The following is a 27,538-nucleotide window of genomic DNA, read 5'->3' as shown; positions in this document are numbered from 1 at the left end:
CACTCCCATCCTCCCAAGTCCAGCAGACATGAGGACCAGTATTGTCTGAAAATGTCTTGTTTTTATTTAAGGACAAAATTGAGACATAACATATACATTTATACACGGAGAAAAAAATACCAGAAAGGAGTTTACAAAACCTTGGTCACTGCCATTATCATTCAGTGGCTCTGGGGCTGTGTAAGCTGGCAGCTTGAGGGCTGTCTCTGGGTAGCAGGTTGGCCAGCTTTTTGAGAAGTCCCCTCAGTCCACCCACCGACTCCTACCGCCTCTGGAGGACAGGGTACAGGTTTTAACCATGAACTCCTAAGCACCCATCACAGTGACACACCTCCTTGGGAATCCCCAGGACTAGTGGAAGGTGACCTAGACTCTACTTGGGAGTATGGGAGAACCCTAGAGGATTAGTCTGGAACCCTCAGAAAGGTGGCCTGTAGGATGCAGTTCTGAACTGATTCCCCCTGCCCTCCCTCTAAGTCATACAAGCTAGATATTGCTGATGGTGGGGGGCAGGGGTGGGGGGGGGCAGAATCTGAGGCCAAGGGAAAGGGCAGCTATCTCTCTGGAAGAGAAGAAATCAAAACAGACAGGACCAAATAAACCACAAGCAAACAGTCAAACCCACCTTCCTAGAAGACAGCCAAAGGCTGGCCAAGACAACTTTGGGTCGGCGTCCTCTATCCCTCTCCATCCGCAAATCCCTACCAACCCCATTGCACGTTCAGTAAGTCTAAAGAGGGAAGGGCCCCAGAGGGCACACTGGGAGGGTGCAGGGGGCCTAAAGGGCTATGAAACTGTTTGTGAGAAACATGAGGCAGGAAAAGAGGCTGGGGCAACCAGGTTAGAGGCTCTGGAAGCCCGGAGACCACTCCAGTGATCTGAGGAACAGAGTTCAGACTGCAACTCATCTAAAGGGGAGCCCTTAGGAGGCTACCCCAGCCTGGGCAGGAAAGAAGGGCAGGACTGTGGGAGCCACAGGCTGGGTCTGTGACACCAGATTCAGGCCAGGCCTGTTGGGGAAAGAGTGGAATCTCAGGACTCCAGCAGAAATAAAACTCCAGCTGGGGTGGGCCCAGGGCTGCCAGTGACCCCAAGTGTTTACATGTGTGTCTGTATGTGTGTGAGTACATGTGTGTGTATGTGTGTAGGGAGAAGAGAACTTCAGTCCCGCTGCTTCCAGAGAGACAAAAAAATCCTACCAAACCACCACCAGAGAAGGAAAGACAGCTGTTTTTTTTCCTCTTGTGTAAAAAACAGTCCCTGTCCCTCCCGCCACTTTCCTCGGGTGGAAGGGAGAGCTGGTTGCTGAGGAAGGAGGAAGAGCCACGGGCAAGACCCTCCCCAGGTCTGTGCTGGGCATAGCCACTGCTTAAGGCACCCACGGAAAGTGCAGCTCAGAAGGCAGGTGAGAGAAAAGGCCAGGGCAGAGGAAGAGAGTCAGGAGGACTAATTCCCCTGGAAGGCTCCTCGGGCAGCAGATGAGGCGGCGCTGCGGAAGGTCCTGTTACTGAAGATGCCCTGGGAAAACTCCTCTTGGGCCTGCTGGAAGCTGGCCCCCGTCCGGCGGTACAGGGAGTGCACCTGCGGAAAGAGGCTGTGGTGAGAGAAGCCCCGCCCTGTGGGCCACCAGGAACCAAGTCATCCAGGTTATATTCCCAAGGGAGCCACCACAAACCCCAGCCTGCCTGACCTCCCACCCAGAACCTTGGAGGAAGCTGCTGGACCTTTGAGGACCCAGGAGGCCCAACTGCTGTAGTGGTGAACACCCCCATGGAGAAGGCAGGAGAGAGGTGCCTGCTTCCTTGGGCTTGCAGCTGGCCCAGCACCCACCACTCACCCGCTTTAGGAGGAAGAGTGAGAGCACGGCACAGAGGGTGAAGAAGCCAGCCACCACCATCATGATGATCGACACAGCCAAGTCTTGCTTCAGTATAGACAGGGCTGCGATCCAACCACTGCAAGGGAGGAAGAGGCCGTAGGGAGTGTAGTGGGATTGGGCCCCAGAGCTCCCCGTGAGGGGCTCTTCTCCAAATGGCCACTGTGTGCTGAACACCGCCCAGGCATCTCCCTGCAGAGGCCATGCCTCTGTGAAGGCCATCAGGCCCCACACTGCCCACTGGGAATCTTTGGGCCATGTGAGGTCTGGAAGGGAGGATGTGGCTGCTGTCTTCACAGTCAGGAATAGCCCTGGGTAGAGCCTTTTCCTGCTGCTCTGGGGGTTAGGGGGGACATGGAAAGCCTGGCTACTCACTCCTGAGGGCCCCTCTCTGAGAAGGAGGACCACTGGCCAACCCACTACATTCATCCTCTCACCTCAGCTCCTGCCACTGCGGCCCAGGGACAGCCCCTCTGCCTCCAGCCAGTCATGTCTCCTTCCTGAGCCCCAGTGTCCTCATCTATAAAGGGGATGTCCTCACATTTTCTGATTTTAAAACTTACTACAAAGCTATAGCTATCAAAACAGTACGGTACTGGCATCAGGACAGATGTATAGATCAACGGAATAGAATTGAGAGCCCAGAAACAAACCTATATATTATCGTCAACTGATTTTTTTTTTTTTTTTTTTTGGCCACGTGGCATGTGGGATCTTAGTTCCCCGGAAGTGTGGAGTCCCAACCACTGGACCGCCAGGGAAATCCCAATCGTCAACTGATTTTTGACAAGTATGCCAAGACCACTGAATGGGGAAAGAATGGCCTCTTCAACAAATGGTGCAGGGACAACTGGATATCCACATGCAAAACAATGACGGGGGACCCTACTTTGACCACATACAAAAATTAACTCAAACCTAATAATAACTAAAACTATTGGATTTCATCAAAATTTAAAACCTTTGTACATCAAAGGATACTATCAAGAGTGAAAAACAACACACAGAAAGGAAAAAAATTTATATCTGATAAGCAGCTACAATGCTGAATATATAAAGAACTCAACAATAGACAACCCAATTACTAAATTAGCAAACGATATGAATAGACATTTCTCCAAAGAAAATATACAAATGGCCAAACAAGCATATAAAAGATGGCCAACATCACAATCATTCAGGAAACAGCAATCAAAACCACAATGAATTACCACACTTCTCGACTGGCTATAATAGAAAAAAGGAAATAAAAGAGGAAAATAACAAATGCTGGTGAGGATATGGAGGGACCGGAACTCTCATACATTGCTATTGGGAACGTGAAATGGTTCAGCCTCTGTGGGAAGCAGTTTGGCAGTTCCTCAATAAATTACACACAGAATTACCATATGACCCAGCAATTTCACCCCAGGATACATACCCAAAAGAACTGAAAACAGGTACTCAAAAACCTGTACACAAATGTTCACAGCAGCACTATTCACAACAGCAAAAAGGTGGAAACCCAAATGTTTATCAAGCGATGAGTGGATAAACAAAATGCAGTATCTCCAAAAACAATGTAATATTATTTAGCCATAAAATGGAATGAAGTAATAACATGAACCTTGAAAACATTATGCTAAGTGAAAGAAGCCAGGCACAAAAAGCCACATGTTGTATGCTTCCATTTATGTGAGATGTTCAGAACAGGCAAATCCAGAGAGACAGAAAGCAGCTCAGTGGTTGCCAGGGGCTCAGGGAACAAGGGAACGAGGGAATGAGGAGTGATTGCTTAATGGGCATGGAGTTTCCTTATGGGGTGAAGCAAATGTTTTGGAACTAGACAGTGGTGATGTTTGCACAACACTGTGAATGTACTAAATGCCACTGAATTGTACATTTTAAAATGGTTTAAGTGGTAAATAAAATGATAAATTTTATGTCATGTGTATTTTACAATCAATAACAAAAAAGGGAGGGGGGATTATATCCACCCAATGGGGGGGGCGGTTCTGAGGTGAGATGAGAAAGGCACTGGGAGGCTGGAGGCTGCAGAGCTCATCCAGGCAGGGCAGTGAGTGGCTGAGCCAGGACCAGAACTCAAGCCTTCTGGCTCCCAGTCCGGGGTATAAACAGCAGTTATTAATCACAGCCTTTTACCAGGACCTCACTTAGGGTAATGAGTAATGAAACTGGGTCACCAGTCAAAGAGAAAAGGGGCCAGATTAGAAACAGCAAGGTGAGAAGGAAGAGGGGTGGGGGGAGGGCAGCGTGCATTCGCTCCGAGTGCGAGCTGAGTCACCCCTCCCCACCACTCTGGACTTGCCAGCTCCACTGGAGGGAGGGGACCAAAATAGTACAGCCCTTCCAGGCTCAGGCTTTCAGCCAAGTGCCAGCCTGACCTTTCTGTAATGTTCCCTGTGCACTGGAGCAGAAAGGAAAACATCAGCCATTGGCTTTTCTTTTTGAGACTAATTCTGAGCTGAAGACTGCAGTAGCCAGGACACTCAAGCCAGCTGTGCTCAAGGAGAGCAGCCAGAAGGAGCCGATTCACAAGGGGCAAGGGCTCCATCTCCTGAGATGACAGGGCCTCTGCAAAAAGTCACAGCTCACAGTTTGCAAAGGCCAGGACACCCATCAGCAGCTGCCCAAACCTCAGGGCTTGTCTGGGGCCTATGAGAGTAGCACCAGCCTCTAGGAGGGCATGGCAGGAGAAAAGGAGGAGGAGGCCATCCCGGGCAGGACACAGCCCTGGTAGCCTAAGGATTCAGGCCAAGTCCACTCACAATGCCCCAGAAAGTGGTGAGCAAGGCAAGACAGTGAGTGTAGGTTACCAGTGAAGAAGTGGACGGGGGCACAAAGGCAGACCCCAGCTGACCCACCGTCCCCTCTCCCTGCCACGGTGGAAGATGGGTCATCTGTGGGGGCTTTCTAGGAGCAGAGAAACAGGGCACAACTCCCTCTGTGCTACCCCAGCTCTCACCTGTCCCCCAAGCTAGGGATGCCGATCAACTGGATGATGTAGATCCCTATTTGACAAAAGAATACAAAGAAGAACACGAAGAAGCTGAAAGAGTTGTCAGACCTGTGGAGAGAGGGGGAAACGAGAAGTCACAAGAGGGTTTGGGGCTCATTCCTCAGCCTTCCTCACTTGCTATGACACCTTCCTCGCTAGGAGCCAGGAGGTAGGATGCTAGTAGAAAGAGCTCCAGCGGGCCAGCCACACTGTCCATAAGGACACAGGCACTCACCACCATAATCAAAAAGGGCTTGCCTTCCACTGCCTTCCAATTTAAGGGGTCAGTGCTTGACTGCTTCCTCAAAGAACTAATAAAGTTGCTCACCCCAAGGACAATGTAAACAGCCTAACAGTCCATTTCCTGGAGTACTTATTTGCATTGTAACAGGGAAGAAAATCTAAGCCTGTTATAAAGATGATAAATCTTTTATAATAGAACTGTAGTCCTGGGCAGAAGAAAAGGTATTTGGGGAGTAGGGAATATCAGACAAAACTGGTGTTTTGAGTACTTCCATCTCGGTGTCCTGGGGGGCAAGAATACAGTGAGTGCATATTCAGTGAGTGCAACCCTGCTGAGTGCATGGGAGGGTTCAGCCACTTGCCCCGCCCCCTCTTCCAGGGGCCTGCTGGGCTCTCTGTCCTGAAAGCATCAACTCTGAGGCACAATTCTAAAGCCCTAGGGGGTTGTGAGGTGGATTCATTCATGTCCACAGAATCGACTCTAGGTCAACCGCTCAAATACTGGCACTCAGCGATGCTCATGAGTTATTGGGGAGGTGGGGGAGGAGCAGAAATGAGCATGGAGGGGTAAGCCATTGAGAGCTTATCCGAATCTGTCAGACTCTGACTATCAGAGAAGTCCCACTTCTATCAGAGAAGCACACCCTCTTCCCAGTGACTAAAATCCCACCGAACCAGACAAACTGGGAGCAGGGGGAAGGCAAGTAAGGCTCCTGATTTCCTCTCTAGGTCTCCTGTGTCTAGTCCAAGGACAGGGCCCAGAGCAGACCTCAGGTACAACTGAGGAAAACAGCTTTCCTGTCTGCTCTCACTATGGGTGGAAATGGGAAAGTGAATTTCCCCACCAATCCATTCTGCTCTAAGACTGGGATGGGGCCCCAGGGCTTATGGCCCTTGGCCTGCGACCGGGGATGCCAGCTTCACCCCTTGCCCCAGCCCCACTCACCTAAAAGCCTTGTAGACGGGTCGGTACCAACAAAGGAAGGCACAGGGGGTGAAGATCACAAACCACAAGATCGAGAGGCCAAAGTCTACTCCCTTGGAGGTGTCGACTAAGAACCAGGCCAGGCAGGCAAGCAGGTTCAAAAACAGGGTCACTGAATGCACTGGGAAAGGAGAGGGGAGAGATAGAGAGGCTTGTACCAAGGTGACTGAAGGCTTCCCCAACAAGGCAAACCACCCCCTGCAGAGGAAAAGAAGTCCAGGCTATGAGGGCAGCTGCAGAAATACTAGAGGACCTCAGTCTGTACACCGGCGGGGTTAGTTCCCAAATCCTGGTTTTCTGCGACCTTAAAACCAGGGACCAAACCAAGTTCCTAAGAGACGATGGGACAGCATAGGTATATGAGGAATGGCAGTGGAGGGGCAGATGCAGACCCAAGGGCTGACCCTTGGGGAATGAAGTCTTTCTCTCAGCAACTCTTTCCCCTGGTCCTGCACAGCCCACAATGGAGCTACAGGAAGTCTTTTATCCTCACTCCTAGGAGCTGAGGGGACTGTGGGGAGGGGAGGCCTTCACCTAAGGAGGGTCCTTTAGTGTAGTGAGCTCTGCAGGAACTCAGAAGCCTCCAGCTAGTCCCACTCTACCCGATCCATGGTCTGGACTGGCCCTTGAGGGGAGGTTCCTAGGACAGGCAGCAGACTGTAGAAGGCCAATTATGTGGGCAGAAGGCACCCCCCAGCCCAGCACTGAGAAAGGCTGGAGCCCGCCAGGGAGGAGCCGCCAGAGCAGAGATAGGGCTCTTGAGTCACAGCTCATTTCACCCTGGAGCTCAAAGGGGCAGGAGCGGGACTCACACATCCAGAGATAGTAGAGCATCTTGCATATCCGCTGGTAGTCGGCAGGGATCTCTGTGGAGAAATCCTGATAGAAGCAGGGCTTGACAGGGCACCACACGGGCAGGGGCGGCCAGTTGTTCTCTCTCACTGTGTGGAAAGAGGTGAGGACGTGAGCCCAGCCTCAGCAGCAGCTTGGCGGAATGCACACACTGGCCTCATTCATGGGTCAAACCAGGGCTCCCAGAGCGGCACCAGCAGGCGGGGCTCGGGGTCTATGGATACGGAGTGGGATGGGAAAAGAGTGATGGGACACAAATACCCAGGAGCTCACTCCAAGATAATGGACCCCAAATGTACTGGGAAACACAGAGCTCAACAGCCTAAGTGATTATTTTCATTAACAACCAGACCATAAGCGCAAAGGGTCCTCGTCATGAGTAAGGAATCCTGGGACCAGTGCCCCCACTCTATCTAAGAATTCTAGAGCTGGGAAGGAGTGTAGAAATAATCTATATCCATTAGGAGTACATGGCAAGTCTCCTAACCTCCACCTTACTTGGTATTCCCCAAGGCCAATGCCATTCTAAGATGAACAGGAGTTCAGCAAAGCTCCGAGGCTGCCCCAGAACAAGAGGGCTTGGGGAACTCCCTAAGCCAAGCACGGTGGCCTCCCTTACTGTGTAAGTTGGTTACAGTGCTCTGCAGCTCCCGCTCCTTGCGTTCCAGCTCAGCTGCTTTCCTGTCCAGTTCTTCCTGCTGCCGGAGCAGGCTTGCCTGGGCTGCAGAGGCCACAGCCTGGAGGGAACAGAGGAGGTGGCGGGTGGCCAGACACAAGAGACAGTGAGACAGTGTCAGCATGAGCAGAAGTCAGAGGGGCCTTGCCCCCATGCAGGGAGAGCCCAGAGTCCTAGCCCCAGGGTGTCTTGGGTACCTGAGACCACCGTAGAGAGGCCAAGGTGACCTGCCCCCTACCACCTCTATACCACCTCTGGCCCCTTAGCCATTACCAAGGCTCTTCTCTCCCCTTCATCCCTGAGCCTGAGTTAGGGTTAGGGTTATTTCCCATATTGGAGTCCAGGCAAAGTTCAGTTAAAGTGATTTCTGGAGTAACGGCAAAGGGAAAAAGACCTCACAAGAAACTAAACTACAGCCAGAAACCCAGAGACCCAACCTCACTTGAAGTGTGTGTGTGTGTTTGTGTGTGTGTGTGTGTGTGAAGGGGAAACAGTGCAATCCTGCCAGCAGTGCGAGGGGAAGGGAGATACTCGAGCGCAGCCTTGGGTACCCAGAGCCTCGGGGATCTATGTTTAAGCACCACCCCCTGCCCCACCCCCAGGAGCTGCCCAGAGGTCCACCTGAACTGTTACCCAGTATAACCCAGGACAGCCCTTTAGGTGTGGCCCTGCCTCGCCTGGCTTTCATGGCATGAAGAGTCCAAGCTTTCTCCCTCCCCAGGCAGAGCTGGGCCTCTGAGTGAGGCAGCTAGGATACTACACGTGAGGCTGAATACGGCTGGGCTTGGGTCTGGTGTTCCAGCCCAGGGCCCTGCTCCCCCTGTTGGGACCTGGTTCCTCCTGAAGTCTACAGTCCTCTTTAGGGAGCAGGTATCAAACAGGTCATCTCACAGGATGACAAGGCAGGCATACCTGTACATACGTAGCGACACGCGTGCGCTCTCTCTCCAAAAGGCGTTCTCCAAAGAGCTAAGGCTACCTTCAAGAGGTAAACTTCAAGCAGTGGGGGCGGAAGAATTGACCACCCGAGACCACGTGGAGGGGCTTAGCCTCCTCTCCCAAGTCTGCAACTTCAGCTGAGTAGGACCAGGTCCCTACGGCCCACCACCCAGCCGAACAGCAAAGTCACCCCTGCCCCTAAGCCTTGCCTCACCTCCACAGGGTTCTAGGGCCATGGGTGGGGCTCAAGGGCCCAGGCAGGGCAGAACGTTCAGAGCAAGTCCAGTCAGACGGTAGGGGCAGCCTGGGGCCCGCTAGAGCCCACAGCCCAGCTTGGGCAGGCTCCAGGGGCCTTGCCCTCACTCTTGCTCATCTATACTTTGCCTACCTTCGGAAGGTTTCGCATGTAGCCGTCTCTGAGAATACTATCTCCTCCTAGTAGCATCTGCCTCTCTGAGAGCTCGCTCACTGCCAGGAATCTGGTAGGCAGGAACTTGCTGGCCTGTCTAAGCAGGAGCTGCAACATACAACTCCACTGTGGGCCATACTCACCGGGGGCAGTGAGGAGCGTGGGGTAGGGCAGTGAGGCATGGAGGGGAGTGTCGGGCACAAAGCAGAAAGATTCACAGTATTTGGTGAAGGGACAAAGGAAAACAGGAAGGTGGGCGGGAATAAATGAGGTTAAAAAATAAAAAGAAGGAGGAGAGAGAGAGAGGAAGGGAGGGAGAGAAGAGAGATTCTGGGCCCTGTGTAAGAGAGAACAAACCAAAGGCCCAAGGAGGATGTGGAATGGCACAACAGGATCAAATGCTCTCTCTGACACCAAGGACCCTGGCCTGGTGAGTAGAGCTTATTTTGGGTGGTGGAAGTAGGGTGGGGGAGAGGATATTGGGAGAGGATATAGGTTGGCAGAGCAGACTCTCCATCTGCAAGTGACCAACTTCCAAGAGATGATCCAAAGGGCCCTGAAAGGGAAGCCAGGGATGAAAGCCCTCTGCCCACCCCTCAATCTCAGGGCTCAGCTACTGGTCTGGGTGTGTCCCTTTCTGGAAAGGAGCGGTCACAGGGATCCTGTCAACAGTACCTGGGGGGTTGGCTGTGTTGGCTCCACTGAGGGCTGGAGAACTGCCGGCTGCGAGGGCCCAGGGTGCTGTGTGACAGGAACCGTTGTCGCCGCATTTGTCTGCATGGGGCAGATCAGAGGACGGAGGTGAGTGGGCCTCCACTAGTTGGCCATGTGGGGACAAACCCACAGCAGGGTGAGTGATATGCCCCTGCCTGTGAGGGGCACTCCCTCTGGGCCTTCCCTGGGCCTCCTTCTGCAGCTTCTTGGCCAACAAGCCTCAGGCTCTGGACGATGGGATGCCTAACCCAGACCCTTGCTGGATCCAGAGCTCCCCAGCATGGCCTGGCCCTGTTCTGGGAGGGGCCCAGATCACGGACCCCAGGGGGTGAATGGATGAGTTCCTCATCCTTACCCCACCCCCCTGAGTTCACATTAGGACTGTCCCTTTGAGGATTGCAGCTATTCTGTCTCTGCCAAGTATCCTTACCCCAGAGACGCCAGCACCACCCAGAGGACCCAGGGACTCAGAAAGAGGGCATGCTCACCAACCTCGGAGAAGGGGTTGAATTCAGCCAGGCCTCCCTGTGGCGCACTGGTCAGCTGGGTCACAGAGGGATCCTGAGAAGGTGAAAAAGAGCCATTAGACGCTAGGGAAAAGGGAGAACCTTGGTGAGGCAGAGGGAGATCACCATCTCTTGGCCCCTCCCAGGGACACCTGGCTGAAGTAAGGCTGCTGATGGCCCTTCCTAGTGCCCTGGAAAGCCTCTCCCGAAGGCTCCTGTGCCCAGCCTCTGCCACACCACAGCTGCAATCGCTTTTCCCTTTCTGGAAAAGGAGCAGTTCAGCCCAGATGACTTCCCGGAAGAGACCCAGAGCAAGGTCTACACTCTGAGGCATGGGAATAGACACCACACAAGTTCCTATTAGTGCCCTTTAGAAATTCAAAACGGTTAGGGAATTCCCTGGCACTCCAGTGGTTGGGACTTGGCGCTTTCACTGCCGGGGCCCGGGTTCAAGCCAGTGAACTAAGATCGGGGAACTAAGATCCCACAAGCCACACAGCACAGCCAAAAAAAAAAAAGAAAACAAAGAAATTTAAAATGGTTTACAGTATTTACCTCCAGGGAGGGTTTGTTTTTTTTTTTGGAGGGGAAGCAGGTGGGGGAGGCGGGTAAATGAGGTGGTGTGGATGGATATGTACTTTTCACTTTCTAACCTCTCTGTACTGTTTTATTTATTATTTTACAGAAAACATTTATTCCTCTTATTTTTTAAAGGACAGTTTAAGATTCTGGAACAAAAACATGCTGCTGGCTGCCAGTGCTAATTTTATTAAATCATGCACACTTGCTAGGAATACAGATATGAAGGACGCAGACGAAAAGCCAAGAAATTGTTTTGGGTTTTTTTTTTTCCAGATTCTTTTCAGAAAATGCAAAAATGTCCTCAGAACACAGCCTTTTCCCGAGTTTTCAATCTTCTCTTTCCCATCTGATCTCTGCCGAGGCCAACCCTTCATGCTGAGGGCCTCACGCAGGGATCTCCGCCACCCTCTCCACCAGAGCAGCTTCCGTGCTGGCCTGAGGCTGGGCTGTCTTCATCCTGCCCCTCACCCAACAAAGCTCCTGTACACTCCCTCCCCTTCCCCATACAAAATAGCATGGGGCTCAGGTCCAGCTGGACAGAGATGCCTCTGAGGGAAACAGCTGCCACCAGACTCTGCCAAGGTCCCCGTTATAAGGCCTCACCTAGGCTCCCCTGTCTGTACACCTCACCCCTAGTCCCTCACTACTGGTCCAGATGCTCCTGTCCTTCATGCCCAGCTTCCCCTCCAGCAGGAAGCCTCCATAGATTGGATTCTTAAACACAACGTTAACAACGGACAGACCCTCAGAGAACCACCCCTCAATTTTTAGATGTGGAAACGGATACTCGCCACAGTGCAGTACTTGTCCTAGGTCTCAAAATGGGAGCTGGCTCGCTATTCTGAACATTTATAGAGCCACGGGTCAGCACCGAACATACCTTTTTCACACACACTAACTTCCTACCAAGGCCATCAGCTCCTAGAAGGTGAGCCTATGTCTGCAGGGCCCCAGGGCCTAGCCCAGCCCTAACTCACTTCCCGTCTCTGGATGGTCCTTGTCCTCTGCACCTCACCCAGTCTCCTCTGCAAAGAGGCAGTGTGGCTGTGTCCTTTCTGCTGGACACCATCCCTGCCTGGTGGCTCCTGCAACTTGGACAAAGTGACAAGGTGAGGCCTGAGAGGCCACCTGAAGTTGGCGAACTGGCCTTGAGGTTGTTGGCTGAACATCTAGCAGATTTATCCCAGAATTACTGAGCTGCCTTCCTGCATGAAAGATCTGGGGCTCAGTATCTGTTCCCCTTTCAGACTCTACAGACATCAAGCCACAGCAGAGAAAGTGAGCTGAAGTCACTGAAATCAGATCCACTGTCCAAGGAACTTGAGTCTGTCACTACAGGACAAGGACAGCAGGGCAGCTCTGGCAGCAGTTTCAGGAGCCAGTGTACACGCCTGGCTGTGGTACGCATGTTTAATAGGCAGCCTCCAGTGCCATGAAGAGATGTCATTTCCTTTACCAAGGTCAGCCAGAAGAGGATTCTGGGAGGCAGGGGGACTGACTACCCTATCCATAGTGACCCCTCCTCCTTTCTCTAAAATCTTAAAAAAATCGGCCCTGGACCCTCACCAGGCTCACCACAAACAAATCCTGTCTCCTCTAGCAGGCTATAAACTCTGTAACCAGGTGTTTCTGGATCTAGTTCATATTTCTGGCTCCCCAGTGCTTGGTGAAGAGAGCCTGATGCAAGCAGAAGCTCAGGTAATGTCTGAGAATAAGTGCTAGATGCTGCAGGCCCTCCTCTGCTTTCTCCAGGAGCTACTGCCCAAATGCTAGGGCACACAGAAGGGGAGGGCCACTTGCATCACAGCAGCAGCCCTGGGGCCCAGAGGCACCTTGCCTGGGAAAAGGAGCCTGGAACACTCTGGGAGACATGGGTACTTTCCACCTGAGGAGACCTAGGCTCTTTCTGAAAGATGTATATGGCTTCAAGAGAGGCTGAGGCCTGGTGAGAGAGGGAGGGAAGAAGAGGGACAGACAAGGGAGCAGACATTTACTGAGTGTCTACCATGTGCCAGGCTCATCGCACAGCGATGCTACTGTGGAATTCTAGTCATCCCAGAACTGGCCACTGTGTCAAGCCACCAGAAAAGAAGGTTCTACCAGGTTCTTTTTCAACCTGGTTCCTCGACAGAATTAAGCCCCACTGCCCCAAGGCATCCACTGTCTGCAGTGACTTGACTTCTCTCCTGCACATCTAGAACAGTCCTGGTTATGTTCCATCCTTGGGAGAATGGAGAAAACACTAGCTCCACTCAGCTTCTGTGTTCCACAGCCCAGCTGAGCAGCACTGGCTGAGAAAAGCTACAACGTACCTCCTCATTCAACCTCACAACCATCCTGTTGTGAGGGGAAGTTCCCAGCTCAGAGAGGGGAAGTAGCTCATCCAAGACCTCAGGGACTGTAGTGGCTGAGCCAGATTTTGTTTTTGTTAGTTAGTTAGTTAGTTATGGTCGCGTTGGGGCTTTCTCTAGTTGTGGCAAGCGGGGGCTAGTCTTTGTTGTGGTGCACAGGCTTCTCATTGCAGTGGCTTCCCTTGTTGTGGAGCACGGGCTCTAGGGTGCGCGATTCAGTAGTTGTGACTCAAGGGCTCTAGAGCGCAGGCTCAGTAGTTGTGGCACACAGGCTTAGTTGCTCCGCGGCATGCGGGATCTTCCCAGACCAGGGCTCGAACCCGTGTCCCCTGCACTGGCAGGCGGATTCTTAACTACTGCGCCACCAGGGAAGTCTCTGAGCCCAATTTTGAATCCAAGTCTGTCTGTCTCCAAAGACACGAGTGGTAAACCTGAGTGGGCAGTGCGTCCCCAAAGCCTGGCTTGGGGGCTGACCAACGGAAGGTGTTCAGTCAACGTGGGGTTGAGGGGTCGAGGGATGCTGACAAGGGCACCGTGAGTGACTGGGACGACTGCTTCTGCTCGGCTCTTTATTCCCAGACTTCAGAGCAGTCTTTCCTGGCGAACACCCCTGGTGGGACACAGGCAGAGAATCTTGCAAGTAAGGACCACACTGACTGGCCTGAATGAGGACCCTCAGATTTTACTCCAAGTCACAAGTAAGAAGTCAACAGCAGCAACCTTACTTCCCCCTCACCCAGCATCAGCTGGCTCACAAGTGGGTCAAGTAGTTATTTAAAAGCATGGTGAGAGCTAAGTTTCAACTACAAAGAAGTAACCTGACACTCCCTCAGTGCCCAAAGGACTCAAACTGGTTAATGCCCTTTACTGAATTTATAACAAACAGAATGCTCCTGATCTCAGTTCTTTTCACTCAGCAAGCAGTCACAAACAGTGTGAGGGACACACCAAGAGGAAAAGGACGCGGCTATTGCCCTTCTGGAGACCAAAATCTGGTAGCTGAGACACGTGCACACAGCACGGGAGTAAAAACAGGAGGGGAGGGGAGGGGAGAGGAGGCCCAGGCGGGCTTGGAGAAAGGCACAGTTCCAAGAGGAGGGGAGGAAGGGGAGCAAAGGCCCAGTCAGAAAGCTCAGGCCACCACAGCTGCGGGGCAAAGGAACACTCCGTGGAGCTGGGGTGTGAGGGACTGAGAAAAAGACGCAGCACAGCTAGGCTGCAACTCTGCCGGGGAAGGGCCTTGAAGAACGCACTTGCTTTCACTAGTTTGGCAACCCCTTTCCATGCATCTCCTAGGTCCTGGCTGTGCTCGAGTTTACTGTGACTCTTCCTTGCTTTCCCACCCTACACTCCACCCAGGCTCCCAATGTGAGATTTATTTCAGGCTCCAAATAAATACATTAAATAAATACCTCATGGACTAAAAGAAACTCGGCCACTTTCTCTGGGAGGCAGAGAGTCACCAATACTTTGGAACCTCTGTGAAGTCCTATTTGCGTTAGCGCCAAGGCTGTGTGTCATAGAACAAGAAGGGGCAGTCATCGCCAGATCGGCTGGCTGGGTCCCAGGTGTACAAAGAGCCACAGTTAACCTTGGTACTCTCTGAGCCAGAGCCTGAGAAGCCATCCAAAGGAAACATGAGGAAAATATGTAAAAATCTGTATCTGCAAATGTATTCATTGCACCAGTATTTACAACAGGGGAAAAAAAGCAGGGAACGACTTAAATATCCAGTGACAGCGAGCACAAGTACATTTTGGTGCACATCCCCTCAATGGCCTAAACAGACACTAAAAATCACAGCTATGAACACAGGGCAGCAATAGAGAAAAGGCCTGGTTATATGAATATCAAATGACAATTCTGTCAGAAGTACTCATATAGAAAATACATCAAAATAACAACGGTTGTAAAAGACTGGTAGAAATATGGATGATTTACTTTGTTTTACCAATTTTCTATAATGTGATTATGTTATGTTTATGTTAAACACACACGTACACCACGTACACACTTATTTTTAAAAAGAGAGCCTGAGAACCCACCAAATAAGCAACATGCACCTTGGGGCCTCCCTCCCTGCCACAGCAGTGATGTACAGAAGCACCCAAAAAAGTGAGTCTAAGTCCCCGGCCTGGCGTTGAGGCCCTCCCTGACCTGGCACCAGCTCTCCTCTCGGCACAGCCTGTCCTCAATCAAACGGAGCCCCCGCCATCTCCTTCCACCTCGGTCTGTTTACTCCCTACACAAACCATTCCACACCAGCACAGGGCAAGGGCACAAAGAAAAAGCCTTGGTTCCTGCCCCCAAGAAGCAAATAGCACAGAGAACACAACAGAAGCCAGGGCAAGAAGTGACAGCACGTTATCAGTGCTGAACAAGGTGCAGGCAAGTGCAATAGGCTCGCAGAGGAGGGAGTGAGGAAGCTGTCTGGAGACTCAGGGAAGGCTTCACTGAGGTGGCATCTGAACTGGATCTTGAAAGAGGAAAGAAATTTAGCAAGCACTAAAGAGGAAGAGAAGAACAGCATTTGCAAAGACACAGCATCTTTAAAAAGAGCTTGCGTGTGTTCAGGGAGAAGGTTCTGGAGGCAGTGGGGCGAAGTGCGTATATACAGAAAGGAGCACCAGGGACCCAGCCTGCAGAAGAGGTCAGGCCATACTGCAGGAGTTCAGACTTCACCCTGTGGGCAACGTGGACAACTAGAGATTGTGAGCAGTGATCACCTCTGCCAGCAGTGAGGAGAGTGTGATGTGTAGGGAAGGAGGATGGTGGGAAGACTGGCTGGGACACAAGAATCCACGTGGGTGATAATAAGGCCTGAACTAAGGGATGACTCTGGAGATGGAGAAGAGGGTACGGGCTCCAGAGACCCTTCTCAGGTAGGTGGCACAGGCTTGGCCACTCCCTGGGATGGTCGAGGTATGGAGTTACTGCAGGACAAGACAAGATGGGGAGGGGAGGGGAGGGGAGGGGGAGGGGAGGGGGAGGGGAGGGGGGGAGGGGGAGGGGAGGGGAGGGGGAGGGGAGGGGAGGGGAGGGGAGGGGGAGGGGGGAGGGGAGGGGAGGGGGGAGGGGAGGGGGAGGGGGAGGGGAGGGGGAGGGGGGAGGGGAGGGGGAGGGGAGGGGAGGGGGGAGGGGAGGGGGGAGGGGAGGGGAGGGGGGAGGGGAGGGGAGGGGGAGGGGAGGGGGGAGGGGAGGGGAGGGGAGGGGAGGGGAGGGGAGGGGAGGGGAGGGGAGGGGGAGGGGAGGGGAGGGGAGGGGAGGGGAGGGGAGGGGAGGGGAGGGGAGGGGAGGGGAGGGGAGGGGAGGGGAGGGGAGGGGGAGGGGAGGGGAGGGGGAGGGGAGGGGAGGGGAGGGGAGGGGAGGGGAGGGGAGGGGAGGGGAGGGGAGGGGAGGGGAGGGGAGGGGAGGGGGAGGGGGCCACTGAACAAGGCGGTCATGGGAGAAGAGGAACAGGATTTTCAGGAGCAGGTGTGTGGGAGTGGGGAGAGGATCTGAGAAGGTACTGTGTCACACTGGAGAGACGTATAAAATGTATCTCGGGACTTCCCTGGTGGCGCAGTGGTTAAGAATCCACCTGCCAATGCAGGGGACACGGGTTTGAGCCCTGGTCCAGGAAGATCCCACATGCTGCGGAGCAACTAAGCCCATGCGCCACAACTACTGAGCCCACGTGCCACAAATACTGAAGCCCGCGCACCTAGAAGCCACCGCAACGAGAAGCCCACGCACTGCAATGAAGAGTAGTCCCTGCTCACCGCAACTAGAGAAAGCCAACACGCAAAAACAAAGACCCAACACAGACAAAAAATAAATAAAATAAATAAATTAATAAATTAATTTTTAAAAATGCATCTGGGTGGAATGGGTAAAAATGTCCAGGTGAGAGTTGGAAGTACTGGTTTGAAGCTCAGGAGAATGGTGAGGGCTAGAGTTCTAGATCTGGGACCGCTGGTATGCAGATGCTATTCTGAAGCCATAAAAGTGGAAAGACTTACTTGGAAAGGTATACAGCGAGAACAAAGTCAAGGACAGAACTCCAGGACACCCTTAAAGGTATAAGATAGGAAGAGAAAACAGGCGGAAGGAGGTGAGAGTTACCAGCGTAAAGAGGCCAAGGACAGAGAGAATTTCAAGAGAGACTGGCCAAATGAGCTTGCGCATCACAAGCAGCAGGCATATCGTGGGCCCATGGCTCCCAGAGAGACCACAGGATCCAAGAGTGAGGAGGCGCCTGGGACTGCGGGGGTGACAGTGCGTGGAAGCGACTTTAAGTTCTTGGCGCTCCTTCACCTGAGATACCCTCTCTTGCCATATGCCAGGCTTTCTGCTCTCAGCTCAAGCCCTTCCTACCACGGGACTCTGCCTCGTTCCTCCTCAGATCCCTCACAGATCCTTTTGGCAAGTTTTGACTGCCCTTTACGCACCACGGCATGCTGTCATGAACAGCGAGCATTTCTTAGCTCTCCTGCCAGATTACAAGCTCTGACAGACCATGTGCCCATTTATCTTGGTCACCTGCACAGGATCTTGGAGCAGCAGTGGCTCAGTGATGTGCAAAAACATGTCAGCATCTCAAAGGAGCACTGCTGGACGGGTCACACCTTGCTAATTAATGTGCATGGCACTCTTTTCTTGAAGACGCAGCAGGTACCCCTTGTTTGTCCTGGTTAAATATTACCATTTCTCTGAACCCAGGATCATCCTACACCAAGTGGCTCCAAAGAAAACTTAATAGTGTAGGGTCAAAGTTCAGCTGTGTCTCTGGCCAAGTGCTTTCGAACACCCAGCCTGGCTCCAGGCGCCAACCATAAAGTCAGGGACACCGCCCTCACCCCCCCACCCCCATCTGGGCAGCTGTCTGGGGACAGTTAAACTATATGAACCTTGCCATTTTCAAATTTCTCGAGACAATGCTCCTGTTCCACAGGAAAGTTCTACCAGGTCCAACTGGTGGTTTTGAGAATTCCCAAAGGTACAGTCAAGCTGGAGCCCACCCTCTCTGGGAAGTGACAAAGCCCTCAGTGTCTGTGCAGGGAACTTCATGTAACTCTGTTCACACCCAAATCACGTTTCTGCCACCACTTTCTCCTCCCACAGGAGAGAAACGTTTTAAATCCTTGGAAGCAGCCACACCACTGAGATTATCTTTTAACTGCAAGGAGGCAACGTGTGAAAGTGATATGGTGTGATTTGGCAACTCATGAACGCTGAAAGGCTTTCCCTGTTCAGCACCACCAGCTAGTCCACTCCCCCTCCTTGAGATCAATGCCGACTGCCTGGGGTAACCTGGCAGATACGCCAAGTAGGAAAGCAGCCCAGGCATTTGCCTGGGTGAGCTGCTTGTTAGTGGACTGCTGAAAAAGAAAACGGGGAGTACAATGCCTACCTGTAGCCCTCAACCTCTTCATCACCCAAGACTTTCTGAGAAAATTTTGGCAACAGACATGCTGGAAAGAAGGACCTGCATACCCAGATGGTACAAAGCAGATGTGCCATAATTCACAGAGGGATTAGGCAGTGCCAGTGGAGGTTGGGAAATCAGCCACACTTGGCTTGCAGTTTCCTGCTTCCTCCTAGGAGTTTGGTAAAACCTCTTCTGCACTCTTGTGACAATTTTCCACTCACAGTGTTACTGTGCAGGAAGTTTTCTAATAATCCCACTGTAACTATACACAAGGAGGGGATCATAAAAACCCATGCCCACAGTTTGGGGTGGGGATGAAAGTAGGGTATACCTAAAGAACATTTATAAGGAAGTCAGCTTAAAGGCGCACCAGGAGCTTCAGGGGATATTACAAGAGTTAGCAGAAAAAGGATTCCATGGCTGAATAACTCTGAGAAAGGCTGGGTCAAACAAAGTTGAGCAAATATCTTTATTGTAGGATTTCTTGGAGCCTTTAACAAACTAAAAAGCCTGGTCAAGTTTCAAGAAAAATGATTCCTAAACGTACTGGACCACAGAACCCTGAGCACCTTTCAGGACTGGTCTACTCAGAACACATGCTGCATTAAAGTACCATCTTAAAAAAGCACAATACAATCCATATTATTCCAGCCCCACCCACTGAACAACAACAAAAAAGCTTACCTAATATTAATTTGTTGGACTAAGTAACACCAAGGCAGTTTAAAACTTTTAAAACAGCACTGTCCTGAGAATGAGACCTGGATCTGAGTCCCTTCCTGCTTCAAATTAGCTGGTGACTCTGGTATGTCCCATCCTCCCTGGGTTCTTGGTTTCCTCATCTCTAAACTAAAGGGTTAGAAGAGATTTCTGAGGATGTCCCAGCTCTAAAAGTCAACCATGGACTCCAAACACTAAGTACATTTTTGTAAACCACCATGGAGAAAAACAAAAAGGCTCTGCTCTGAGGGCCGGCTAGGTGTGACAGTTTCTGAGCCTATCTCCTCTCCACCTGCTCTCTCCTGAGCTCTGTGCCAACACCCTAGGTAAATGAAGCTGGGTTCACACCCAGTCACCCAAGGGCTACACCCTCCCAATGTCCCAGCTCTGGCTGTCAGGGAAGCAGACACTACCATCACAAGGAGAGGGAGGGCAGCTTTCCAGGAGAAGGAGATCTGGGGCCTCACACCCTAATCTCCTTCTCCCCACACAGCTGTGCGCCAAGAGGGAAAACCCAACCCAGGGCAGGAGGAGCAGAATCGCAGCCAGCCAGCTCTCTTCTTCCCACACAGGCTTCCCCTCCAGATGTTGCTCTTTACAGGACCACAGCTGCTTCCTGTCCTGCCATATCCTGGGGCTGCCTGATGGACAGACTGTCTTGCTTGAATGCAGAAGTTACTTCTACCACAGTTTGCACAATCATTTCTGGGGTTGGAGATACGGTTTAAGACTTTCAAGCTGCTATTTATACAGGGCAGAATTTAGGCCAACTATTTGTCCCACTACTAGCACTGAAGACAAGCTCTCTGCATCTTTGGACAGCTGACTGCCTCTGTCAGATGGCAGCAGACATTTTATTTCTGATTCTGAGAGGACAAAAAAAAAAAAAGGAAGAAAGAAAAAGGCACATCATTACACAGCACACATACCAAAAGGCTACTAGATCCTCACTAAAACTCAAACTCCAGTAACATACAGCAGTTTTATAACTAAAGCAAAACAGTTACCTGAAGACACTGACAGAAGAAAAAAAATGCAAATGTTCTTTCTTTACTGAAATAGAGATGACTGCATTACATAAGAGATAAAGTCCTCCAAATAGTTCTGTAAAGAAGCATTAAGCTACATGAGGAATGTTAGGAATTCCCTGAGGTTACAAAGCTATCAAAATTTGCCTTGAGGGCTCCCAGTGTCTAAGTCACCTTGAGACCAAGAAAGAGACATAAAGTTTTTACTCTCAGACATTCATTCTAGTCTCCTTTGTTTGTTCTAACTCCTGAAGGGATTCAAGGTGGGAAAGCTCATGCTGTGAGTTGCAGGAAGGACCCCTCCAAGAACTTCCCCTACACCTGCAGGAAACTTACAGTTGCCAGTGACCAAAATAAAGTACAAGCAGGATGAGTTCATGTGCCTGGTGACATCCTGACAAAGCAGAAAGCTCAGGGCTCATAAATCACCAGTCAGCACAAGCAAGCTTCCCTAGAACTGGTTTTGAGCAGACATGAAACAAGAGGCATAGGAACTGTGGAGCTAACAGGAGTCCCAATCCTTCATCATGGAGAAGAATAGCCTTGTGCTCTTAGCTCATAGGCGGAAGAGTTTTGGCTTTAAATAGGAAGTCTCTTTCTTCCTCGGTCTATTGTTCAAAAGGTGAGGCCAGCTCATAGGTCAGTGCATCTCAACTACCCTGCCACCATACATCAGACCAACATTCATTGCATCAGACCAACATTCATTGCACTTCAAGACCCTCTCCTCCCTCCCTAACCTGGGCTCTCACATCTAGCCAAAACCCAGTCCAAACTAGATCCATGGCCAAGGTGTAAAATTGTTATCAAGGCCGTATTTCAGCTTGGGTTACCAGCCTTCCTTTCCTGACAAATCTCAGGGGCTCTCCTATACCTTATAGACTAGTTGGCTGTGTGTATGTTGCGGGGGGTGATGTTCTTGGGATTTTCTCACATTTCTCCATCCCACTAGAGGGTTCCACCTCCTCATTATGTTGCTGTCACCCCCTCTCCTAAAGTGACTCAAGGCTGGTGTCTCTCCAAGACTGCGGGACATGGTAGCCACACATCCCCCTCAGGTGAAGTCGCTTCTCTCCCTGAAGCTGGGGGTCTCCCTGATCGTGTCTGCGCCAGTCCCCTTCCCCAGCAGTGTCCAGTTAGAGGGGCTACGTCCCGAGAGCTAGACAGTCCCACCTCTTCCCCGAGTACAGCACCCCGCCCCCTCCGCTAGTCCACCTGCTGCTAGTCCCGCCCCCCAGACGCTACGATAGGCCATCCCTCAAAGCCCGCTCTCCCATTGGGCAGATGGCCCGTCCCTCCTACGCCACGTCTCCCGGCTGTGGCGAAGAGGCCCGGGCGGCGGCCTTCGGCACTAGACAGCGCTGTAAGATGAGGGCTCTACCTGGAAGGGGTTTACGTCCACTGGGTCCGCGAAGGGGTTGGTGTCGAAAGACGACATGGCGGTCGGGGACCGACGGAGAAGCTCCGAGAGCACTTCTGCCTCCGGGCACCCAGACCCAGCGGCGCTCTGCGTGTAGACCCTCCACTTCCGGGAGCGAGGCAGCCGTTCTAGCGCAGGCGCAGCGTCCTCTCAGAGGGGCGTGGTCATGTGACATCACAGAAGTCCGCTCCGCCCTCCTGCTCAGCCCACTGTGGAGCTGCGGGAGGGCGTTCCGCTTCCATCCGCTTTTTCGCTGTGCCTGTGCTTCAGGGGTTGGGGAGCCCCCGAGGGATTTGGGAGACTGAGGAGGGGCTGGAGCCGTTCCCAACTGCCTCTCGGTCAGATAGGTTCCAACATGGTATTGGGAACTCCCTAAGTGGAGTTGGAAACTTAACCCCTTTGCTTTCTTGGAGGGCAAGTTTGGGAAGCACGCACTGGTTCAGGCAGGGGACAGAAGTTCGAGCCAACGGCGGGAGCGGGGAATGGAGTTCCTGACTCGAGAGGACTTCGCCAAGCTAGGAAACGGTTCTGGTGGTAGGGGCCGAGCAGAGAGGTTCTTTTCGGAAGAACCGACCGTGCAGCTGTCCCCCACACTAGCTGAGCCCTGCCTCTCTTAGGCCTTGCCCCCGGATGTCAAGTTTTATCGTTTTAGGGATGAGGATCCCTGAGCCCAGACAGGTTTAGGGCCTGAGCTGGGATTAACCTGGGCATCAAGCATTTATTAAGTGAATGAGGGAGTTCAGCAGTAGAACCATCAAGCATGGGGGCTGATTCACTCTCTGCAAACCCATGTTATTTATTCATATCTTTGTATATTTCTGCGGCCTCTGAATCCAGCCACTGTCATCCCTTACCCTGGACAAGTACAGGGCTGCTAATTGGTCTATTGTTGTTCATGTTGTAACTAGAGATCCATTCAAAGGGGGCAAAATTACTACGGAACTTTCTGTTTAAAATCCTTCAGTTATTTTCCATGAAGGCCCAAATTCCTCGTTTGGCCTCTAGGACTTGCAAGATCTGTGCCCCACCTATCAATCCTTCCTATTCCTTCTTGTGCCTACCCCACCACCACATCCCACACTGCTGTGCATTCTAGCTCTGCTAGTGGCTTTTCAGTTCCTCAAACTTCCCTTGTTCCTCCCTGCCTCAGGGCCTTTGTACTGGCCTTTCCCTCTTCCTGGTATGCTCCTAGCCCATGCCCTCCTCAACCCCTAGTTAACACCTGCTTATCTTTCAAATCTAGGCATACAGGCCCCTTGCTCAGGAGTGGTCTCTCTCCACCATAGATTAGAGCACTCTTCCCCCACAACGTAAGCTCTTCTATTACCCCGTGCTTTTCCCTCATTAATACCTATTGCAGGTTGTAATTACATGCTTGTAAAGGTGGTTATTTATGTCTGTCCCTCCCACCAGATTGTAATCTCCACAAGCGCAGAAGCAGCATCTGTTTTGCTCACTGTTGTATTTCTGGCACTAACATAGTACCAAGCAGATGATAAGCATTTAGTAAATATTTTACTATTTCCCTCATCCACTTTTCTTAGGGTCCAGCTCAAGATTTTTTCAGGAAATGTCCTGAAGTGGGGGAATGGTAGGGATCTATGTTTGTGTCCCCTTAGAAACTACTTACCCATAACCCCCCCCCGCCCCCCGCCATGGCTACCCCTTTTAGGGCAGTATAAGGAAAACCTCTCATGTTTCTCCTTTACTGGTCACACAGGACATTTCTGTGACCAGACATGTGGAGTCTTTTTCCCCACACTAATCAATTTTCTGATACCAGCTGGGTGTCATTCAATTTAGTCTGACACTATCTACCTGGAGTTAAGGTCAGATCCCACAAGTTAAGTAAGCACTCAGTCTCACAAGATTGCCTCCACTTCAGAGGCCAATTACAAGTCCGGGTGTCATGTCATCACCTGTACCTCTATAAACCTGGGTTCCCACTACCCCCTCCTTAGGTTCAATAATTTGCTAGAATGGCTTCCAGAACTCAGAGAAACACATTTACTGGCTTATTATATAATAAAGGAGATGATAAAGAATTCAGATGAATGGCCAGTTGAAGAGATACATAGGGTGAGGTCTGGGCTCTGAGCGCAGGAGCTTCTGTCCTTGTAGAGCTGGGGTTTGCCACCCTTCTGGTAAGGAGATGTGTTCAACGGGGAAGCTCTCTAAACCAGTAGTTCAGGTTTTTTTGTTTTTTTGGCTTTTTTTTGCGGTACGCGGGCCTCTCACTGTTGTGGCCTCTCTCGTTGTGGAGCACAGGCTCCGGACGCGCAGGCTCAGCGGCCATGGCTTACGGGCTTAGCCGCTCCGCGGCATGTGGAATCTTCCCAGACGGGGGCACGAACCCATATCCCCTGCATCGGCAGGCGGACTCTCAACCACTGCGCCACCAGGGAAGCCCTCAGGTATTTTTATGGAGGCATCATCATGTAGGCGTGATCAACTGTTAATTCGATCTCTCCCTTCTCTGTAAGATGGGAGGTGTGGCTGAAAGTTCCAAGCTTCTAATTGTGGCTTAGTCTTTCTAGTGACCAGCCCCCATCCTGATGCTATCCAGGAGGCCACCAACAGTTGTCTCATTAGGATAAAAGATGCTCTGATCACCCAGGAAATTCCAAGGGATTTAGGAGCTCCGTGTCAGGAACCAGGGTCAAAGACCAAGTATTAGAACAAAAGATGCCCCTAGTACTCTTACTGCTTAGGAAATTATAAAGGTTTTAGGAACTCTCGCCGGGAGCCAGTTATTCTATCACAGTATCACAGGCAACACACAGAGATCTTTGCTGTCTGCAGCCTGAGAGGAGAGCAGTCCACACAACATGAGGCTGTCCTGCCTCCTCCTTGTCTGCCCAGCCTCGTACATTGCTGGACTGTTGAAGAAAGAATGGAATTTGATATCACCAACATGAAGCTAGTCCACCCATCTATCTCTGAAGACCCCTGGGATCTGTCTACTTCCCTCTGAGAGAGACATCATACATTTATTCAGTCATTAACTTGTTCAACAAGGGAGGAGGTATACCAGATTGGAACTCTATGCTCTTGGACCTGTTAACTCTCCAAGACCCATTTTTCTCATCTTGAAAATGGGGCTAATGACAGTACCTATCTCATAGGGTTGTCCTGAGAATTCTTGAAAAGGGCTAGCATAATCGTTAGTACATAACAAATAAATGTTAGCTGCTATTATTGCTTGAGCATCAGCTGGGCACTGGCAGAAATGAGAAGCTGAATTAGACGTATGGTCTAGAAGGAGAGAGAGGAAAGTAGATCATCGCTAGATAACAAAGTGTGATCAATTCTATTAGAGGTAGACAAGCAAGAGTTAAGGGTGAAAAGTTCTAGGTTCTCCAAACACCCTAGTTTCCCTTCTAGATATATTTTTCTGTGTGTAGGGAGGGTGGTAAGGGGTAGGGGCTCTGTCCCAACAATCTAAGTTCTTCCTTCCCTGTGCAGAGGTACTGTGAGGAAGGGACTCTAACTTGACTTCAGTGATGGTGATAGTGGGAGGTGCTCTAAGAACTCCCTATGCCTAGACTGATCCCTCATTCTTCTCCCAGAAGGTTCATATTGCTGGAGGAGTGGGGATGAGAGGAAGGAGAGGTATTCAAAGTTAGGAGGTATGTGAGATGTGCTGTTTGTATGGTTCATTTTCTTATTCCTTAGTGTATGGTGAAGCTTCCTTTGAAATGCAGGCTGATTTATCTGAGCCAGGGGACCGTTAGGGAGGTCGATGTCCATAGCTGGGCAGAACATTGCAGAGAAAACAGTACCCCTCTTTCCCCTGGACATGTGTGGTAGAGGCCATGGGAATCAGTGTGGGAGGAAAGAGGAGGCAGAGTCAGGATTACAGGCCCTTACTCCAGGTTCCCTGGAGCTTTGGCTGTTATGCTCCTGGGCCCCTCCAGCTGGCTGCCCTCTTCCTGGGCTGTTGACTGAGGAGATCCGTATGTCAGAGCCTTTCTGTCCAGAATATAGCAAGATTACTCCACAGCCAAGGCCAAGCCCAGCCTTCACAATGCAGGACTCCTGGTGACTTCCCTTGACTTCTGTGTGACTTGTGAACAGCTCAGCTTGGAGGAGAAGCTAGGGTTCTGAGTCCTGCAGTACTTAGGACAGGAAGAATCAGAGGAGCACCAAGCACTGACTGCCTTCCGGAGTCCCACATCATCCCATCTCACCCTCCAACAAGCCTGTCAGTCCAGCATTATTATCCCCATTTTACAGAGAAAGAAACTGAAACTCAGATTAAGGGCCTTGCATGTGACATTTGCCATCATCATCAAGCATTAGTGAGTTCCTGATTAGATCATAACAATTCTTTGCTCAAACCGGCTAATGAAAACCTGAAGTCGTGACAATAGCCTACGAAGTTCTGCCCATTGCCTTTCCTCTCTAACCACCTCACTTCCACCCTTCCTGCTCACTCTGCTCCAGCCACTCTGGCCTCTTTGCTATTTACTCCGTAAAATGACAGGCACATTTCCACGTTCCCACCTTAGGGCCTTTGTTTTTCCTTCACAAGAATGTAAGCTCTACAAAGGCAAGGTAATCGTCATCTCCTTCTCGGATATATCTCCAGCCCTCAGAACAGTCCGTGGCATTTACCAGGTTCTCAATAAATGTGTGCCTGGTGAATGAATGAATAAATGAATACTGAGACCTAAGATTGCGGGCTGGAAGCCTCTGGACTGGAGGGTATTCGTTCTTGAGAGCTGGAGGGTGGGAGAGGGATTCAGAGTGCAGGGAGTGGCCACAACGGGCGCACGGGTCTCCGAAAAGGCTCTCGAGAAACTACATTTCCCATGAAGGTCTGGGGGCAGAGGGGCCGAGGGTGCTGCCGGGAAAAGTATACGTGCTAGAAGCCAGGGCTGGTGCCGCGAAGATGGCCGCTCAGAGAGGTGGGCTGTTGGCTGGGGTGCCAGCGAGCGTGGGGGTGGGTCGCGTCCTCGGACCCTTCCCGACTTGATATACCAGGTAGAACCCACCCGCGGGGCTCTGCGGAAAGATGGATGGGCGCCGGGCAGAGGAGGGGGCACCTGCGATGGGAATTGAGCCGTAATTGCAGCCCTCGAAGGAGGGTCTTGAGGGGAGGGGGCTGCGCGTGGGTTACTTCGAGACCCGGTGCGGTGGAAATAGATTCCTGCCACCCTCTCCCCGTCACCTTAACGCAACTATCTGCCTCACGTCGGCAGAATATCTTTACTGCCGGTCTTAGAGATGGGAACATCGAGGCCTGCAGAAGGGTCTCAACTAACAACCTACAAACCCCTCGTTTGACTCTATCCCCCAGACAGCTCCCTCAGCTAGGGTGTAGTTTCCCCGGGACAGGAGGGTCAGGCCTCAGGAGTGGAGTGGAAACTGACGCTCTGTCTGTACCCCCAGTATTCCCACTTTCCTGTGTGGTGCAGCAGTATGCCTGGGGGAAGATGGGTTCCAACAGTGAAGTGGCTCGGCTGCTGGCTAGCAGTGACCCACTGGCCCAGATCTCAGAGGACAAACCATATGCAGAGGTGAGACCCGGGCTGTATTTTAGCCTACTTTACCAGCAGGTGGGACCAAGGTACTCCTCCACTCAAGGGGCCCCAGGCAAGTCATGTGAATCAGCTGGGAAGGGAAGACAGGAAAGAGAGAGGAGGCCTCCTTGGCTTTTGAGATCTGTGCGGGTTGATGAACCCACATGGTAGCACTAGAAGAAGTGAGGTTTTGTCATAATAGACTGGAATTTCCCAAGAACTGTCAGCACTTACTGACTTTTATTTTATTTTATTTATTTATTTATGGCTACATTGGGTCTTCGTTGCTGCGCGGGCTTTCTCT

At 51.5% G+C, this 27,538-nt stretch overlaps 2 protein-coding genes and 1 long non-coding RNA gene across 13 annotated transcripts in view; 1 reads left to right on the top strand and 2 right to left on the bottom strand.

Moving 5' to 3' along the window:
* Positions 1-41: 41 nt before the first annotated feature.
* SCAMP2 (secretory carrier membrane protein 2) lies at positions 42-21,855 on the bottom strand. 2 transcript variants are annotated; one of them, XM_033440085.2, is made up of 10 exons: positions 21,671-21,855; positions 10,185-10,253; positions 9,654-9,752; positions 8,958-9,086; positions 7,574-7,691; positions 6,915-7,043; positions 6,064-6,223; positions 4,842-4,943; positions 1,838-1,955; positions 42-1,581 (listed from the first exon to the last, which is right to left on the bottom strand). In XM_033440085.2, exons 1-10 carry the CDS (start codon positions 21,725-21,727, stop codon positions 1,447-1,449), a joined length of 1,116 nt encoding a protein of 371 aa, XP_033295976.1. In that variant the 5' UTR covers positions 21,728-21,855; the 3' UTR covers positions 42-1,446. The 2 variants fall into 2 exon arrangements, with proteins under 2 accessions (XP_033295976.1, XP_004276363.1); XM_004276315.3 differs by lacking the exon at positions 8,958-9,086 and having other exon boundaries at positions 21,671-21,852.
* LOC125963667 (uncharacterized) lies at positions 18,992-21,664 on the bottom strand. The gene is made up of 2 exons (XR_007475949.1): positions 21,164-21,664; positions 18,992-20,127 (listed from the first exon to the last, which is right to left on the bottom strand). It is a non-coding gene; the product is annotated as an uncharacterized LOC125963667 (long non-coding RNA).
* MPI (mannose phosphate isomerase) overlaps positions 21,637-27,538 on the top strand; it is a 14,378-nt gene continuing 8,476 nt past the window's right edge. For 2 of the 10 annotated variants that reach the window (XM_033440089.2, XM_033440088.2), the window contains exons 1-2: positions 26,565-26,695; positions 27,104-27,231. In XM_033440089.2, the coding sequence (XP_033295980.1) occupies positions 27,148-27,231 (84 nt within the window). In that variant the 5' untranslated portion in view covers positions 26,565-26,695; positions 27,104-27,147. The other 8 variants (XM_033440087.2, XM_049706813.1, XM_004276316.3 and 5 more) reach the window with 7 other exon arrangements.

Source organism: Orcinus orca, chromosome 2 (genome assembly GCF_937001465.1).
Source record: "Orcinus orca chromosome 2, mOrcOrc1.1, whole genome shotgun sequence".
Lineage (NCBI taxonomy): Eukaryota > Metazoa > Chordata > Mammalia > Artiodactyla > Delphinidae > Orcinus > Orcinus orca.
Note: the sequence above shows the minus strand (reverse complement) of the source record. Positions and strands in the feature narration are given on the sequence as shown.